At 35.9% G+C, this 4,793-nt stretch overlaps 1 protein-coding gene across 1 annotated transcript; it reads left to right on the top strand.

Moving 5' to 3' along the window:
• The first annotated feature begins 343 nt into the window (after window positions 1-343).
• On the top strand, window positions 344-4,510 carry LOC134616169 (uncharacterized). The gene is made up of 5 exons (XM_063460906.1): window positions 344-392; window positions 2,740-3,036; window positions 3,125-3,409; window positions 3,756-3,775; window positions 4,301-4,510. The coding sequence occupies exons 1-5, from the start codon at window positions 344-346 to the stop codon at window positions 4,508-4,510; spliced, it is 861 nt and encodes a 286-aa protein (XP_063316976.1).
• The last annotated feature ends 283 nt before the right edge of the window (window positions 4,511-4,793 follow it).

Here is a 4,793-nt window from a genome sequence, read left to right as displayed (position 1 = left end):
TAACAAAACCACCAGAAAATGTGACATTTGGTTTGACATAGACATATGAGAATCATTGTGGTTAACCATGGAAATGTAGTGAGCTAAATATTTAAGTTCAAGTGCTTAAATCCAAAACTAACCAAATTTAATAAAATACATTAACATTTTTAACATGAGAGATTTTAAGTCGTGAAACATTGCTTTGAAAGGAAATTGGACTTAAAGCTTATGTGTTTATTTTTACACTGCTAGTCTGTGTCAGGGATAAACAGCTGTGAAAAGGGGCTGCCCATGTGGGTCTGTCACAGGTATAAACCACTTCCCTGGTGTTGCATGACTTGAGAAGGCTCAAGAGTCAGCAATGATTTTCTTTGTGATACTTGCACTGCTGTCCTGCACCGAGACAAGAGGTAGGAGAATAATAGCCAGTTAAGTGTGAATGAAAATAGCAAGGTCAACTGCTTTATTTTCATCAAACAGACCACAACAGGCCAAAGGTACAAAACGCTAGTTTTTGATAGTACTTTTTATTCTTTATTCTTTAAATAGACACAATCTACCAAAATATGTGTTATTTTGTTAGAGCAAAATGCAGCTCGTCTACTTGCATGAATTTCCATTGATGTTTGTGTTAGTTGTAGTAAGGAAAGACAACTAATGAAAATACTACCCATCCTGTTTAGAGATTACATATTGAAGTAGCACTTTAAATAAAATAATGTCACATTAGTGAGCATTAGTAAGGTGTTAGCAATTAGGTAATCGTATATCATTACTAAGCCGTTTATAAATACATATATATTATTATGACTGTGATTATGACTATGGTTATGACTGTTACTGGCAGTGATGTAGTAGCAGTCATAGTTGAGTATACATTGTCTGTATTTCTGTATCTATATCTGTATGGAATAATGATATACAATATAAATGATGTATTAGGCACTTGATAATAACTTACTAGTACCTCACTAATGCCTAATGCAGTGGCATTATTATAAAGTGCTACAAAACACGTATGATAAACTAAAGTTGTTATCATGAAGTCTGTCTTTTTTACCATGCATCTGTCATGCATTTTACCAACTGACATTTTTTGTCGCTGTGAAACAGACACAATATTTTTTGGAAAGAACAATCTGGAAGAAAGTTCTTAGTATTTCTGATGTTTTCTGTTTTTTTACCCTTTCCTGGAGAATGATCTTCTAGATATTCTAATAACAGAAGTACTTGGAGAAGAATTGTTCCAGGGTTACATGTCTCCTAGCACAGTGTGGAAAATATGTTAAAGAAATCTTAAATAACAGTTCGAGGTCAGCTGAGGGTGAACTCTTTTTCTGACAGCTGAGGCAATGACCTGCAGTATGGTGAACTGGAAGCAGTACTACTGGATCTCATTTTAGCATTTGGCAATATTTTTATGTAAGCATGGGCACAGTGTTAGGATGCCTGGGTCGTTGACCCAGGGTTTTGAGTTTATTATATTATTTATAATTTCTAGTCTTTGGTTCTATCTTATGGTTTATGTCTCTGTGTCTGCCCTGGTCCCACGTCTCTGTTCCCTCTGTTGTAGTGCCTGCCTGTGAGTCTGTGTCTGTAAGTTCAGTCTGTGTTATGTTTCCTGTTTTACTTTGAAAGTCCTTGTCTCATGTAAATGCGTCTGGTTGTGCTTCTTTTGTCTCGTTAGGCCTGATTTGCCCCAGCTGTGTTTCCCTCCTGTTACCCATTCCCTGATTGCTCCCTCTGTGTATTTAAGCCATGTGTTTCAGTTTGTCCGTGTTGCGATCTACCGTTTATCTAGCTGTGTGTTCTGTCTGCCTGCGTTTATTGTTTGCATTTTGGAAGTTGAGTTCAGCATTAAAGCTGTTTTGAGTTCACGTCTGTTTCCGGAGTCTGCACTTTGGGTCCTCCTTACCACCACTCCTGCCTGCACACAGCCGTCACATAACACGCAGTTTTTTTTGTTTGTTTCTCAAAGACAAAGCAAATGGTATTAACTAAGTGATGTTCCATCAAAGATGTCCAAAATGCTTTTATTTGGTTAGATGTTTCTGTCAAATTATAATTGATTCAATTCTGTAAATTTCTACTTTGTTATAAAAACTGTTTGTATTAGTAATTAACTTACTGTCTGTGAAGGTTCTCAGTCAACCAGGTCATCGTAGTCTAAGGAGCTTGGAAAGAAAAGTGTCTGGACTTATTTAAGTTGCTTGAAGATGTTTCACCTCTTATCCAAGAAGTTTCTTCAGTTCACACGAGCCAAGGTGTGAAAACGGGTGTAGGTCATAATCAGGCAAGGTTTCGGGTGAGTTCATTGTAAAACCTATCCCCACCCTATCATGCGATTTCCTGAGGTGAAATGACATGTACACTATACAGCATACACTACATTGTTAAGTTTGCCCAGACCTCTCCACCATTTGACCCTAGAACTGAAGAAGATGAACTGATGAACTGAAGAAGTACAGACACTTTTCTTTCCAAGCTCTTTAGACAATTAGCTTACTGCAAAAAAAAAATTGCTGATCAATTCCCAACAAGCTGACTCTGTTCTTCTGCGTTTTAAGTGAAATATGTTCAGAATCGACTTTCTGGGATGTTTTTAAAGGGTGATTGATTGCAGATGTATGTATTGATGTATCAAGACATTTTTTTTCAATCAACTTGCGATCATAACAAAAACACATGCAACCAACAGAAACAATAAACATGGATGTACTTGATTATGAGATATAATTATTATTTGTTTTTATTTAGGGCCTGAACATGTGTTCGTGGAGCATGGAAAAGACTTACTTCTGGATATTAAGGGCTCTGTTGCACTCACTGAAGGGGCAGATTTTTTCTGGAGATTTAATATAATTCACATAGTAGCTAAAAGTAATTATCTTATTTCAGTAGTGTTTGGCACATATAAAGGCAGGGCTAAGATTTTTGTACAAAATAATTCTTTGCTGCTGAAGAATGTGCAACACAGTGACAGTGGCAATTATATTGCAATAGTAAGTGGGGAACAAAACCAGAGGGTAGCTGAATACAAGGTCATAGTCCAAGGTGGGTTTCTTTTTTTTATTATAACTGTTAAATATTCATGCAGCATAGACCAGCTGTAAATCTCTTTGTGCCTGTTGTTGCTCCTCAAATCCAGTTTCTCCAGTTAACCTGACAGTGGACTCTGTGGACAGCAGTTCAGACTCCTGTAACCTCACTGTGACCTACAGCACAGTGGATTCTCACATCAGCAGCAGGTTTAGATGTGACACCCAAAACTGCTCTCAGGTAAAAAATGGTAGCTTGAAAGCCAAGCCCCGTTCTTCCACTCTCATTATTTATTTCCAGCAAGACTTCATCATCTGTAATCACAGCAACCGAGTGAGCTGGAAACACAAGACAGAAAAGATAACATGTTACTGCAAGACACTTTCAGGTAAGAATAAAAGACAATCTCACAAAGGGTATCTCAATACAAGGTCATAGTCCAAGGTGCATGTTGATTATTATATAAGCACAGAACCACAACAAGCGGTGCAAAATTATTCATATGAAATCTTTTGTCTGCTTCTATTTATCTGAAATATAATCTCAATTACACTGTCAAAACCGATGTTAAAGATCTGGGTAGATAATGTTGATAATTAATTACAGTTCATTCATAAATTTCTTCCCATTTGTAGTGCCACTTTTTCAAATGGAATATACCCATTCAATTTTGGAATAATATTTTTATCATGCATTGTATTTGATGTAGTGTTTTAACACGCTCTCCACCATAGATATATCACCAAATTTGTCAGTAGCTTCCTAGTGATAAAAAAAGAAATAAACTTAGAGACTAAACCCACATCAGCAGCACTTTTAAATGTGACACTGACACTCAGACCTGCTGAGAATCAGCCAAGAAAGTCACAGCCTTTGGTGCTTGATTTCAATTTATAGGTTGGTATTAAACTTAAACAGTGGGAGCAATTCATTTTTTTTTTAATAAAAATTTAGTGTTTCCAATTAAATATGTTCACAAACTTAAAAAAATACAAATAAGTACATGTGGAACATTGGCTCATAAAAATAATAACATAAATCTTGAACCTTTTTGTTTGGCTTACAAGTAGTTTGTTGTTATGTTTGACATGACAAAAAGCAGCAAGAGTAAAAAATAATTGAATAATTATTTAAAACTTAAAACATGGTATTGCATAAGGTCTTTCTTTGGAACCTTTTATGCATGTACTTGCATGTATTTTGAATTAGAGTTCACTAAGTTACAAAGTAAAAGAAAATGCTACTAAAGCTATTTAAATTCAGATTTAGACCTTAGTAGTTTTCTTTTGACCATCTTGTGCTTAATGTCACATTCTGGATCTGGATTTGTGGTGAAGTCATGGTTTTCTGTGTTGCAGGTTCAGAGAGTCCTTCTGATGGCATCTCCATCTGTCTGCTGAAGGCACTCCTGTTCTCCATCGGTCTGATCATCATGGTGTTAGCTGTAATCAGTGTCTATCTCATAGCGAAGCATAAGAAGAAAAAATAAAAATGGACCAGACTACAAACATACATAAAGAGAATATTTCACAGGGCATGTATTATGGAATTTTTAAAAATCTTCTCACTTTGGAAATATAATGCTTTACTCAATGTTGATTTTTTTTTTTTTTTTTTTGAGAATTTGTTCTTTTAAAAAAAACATCAGCAAAAACTGTATTTATGGGTCCGATTTCGTCTAACTATGTGTGTTTCCAGAACACCACCAGAAGAGGGCAGTGGGTTACTGTTGTGTAACGTGGAGTAAGGAGAGATTAATGTCCCCCTGGCTG

This window comes from Pelmatolapia mariae, linkage group LG18 (genome assembly GCF_036321145.2).
Source record: "Pelmatolapia mariae isolate MD_Pm_ZW linkage group LG18, Pm_UMD_F_2, whole genome shotgun sequence".
NCBI lineage: Eukaryota > Metazoa > Chordata > Actinopteri > Cichliformes > Cichlidae > Pelmatolapia > Pelmatolapia mariae.
Note: the sequence above shows the minus strand (reverse complement) of the source record. Positions and strands in the feature narration are given on the sequence as shown.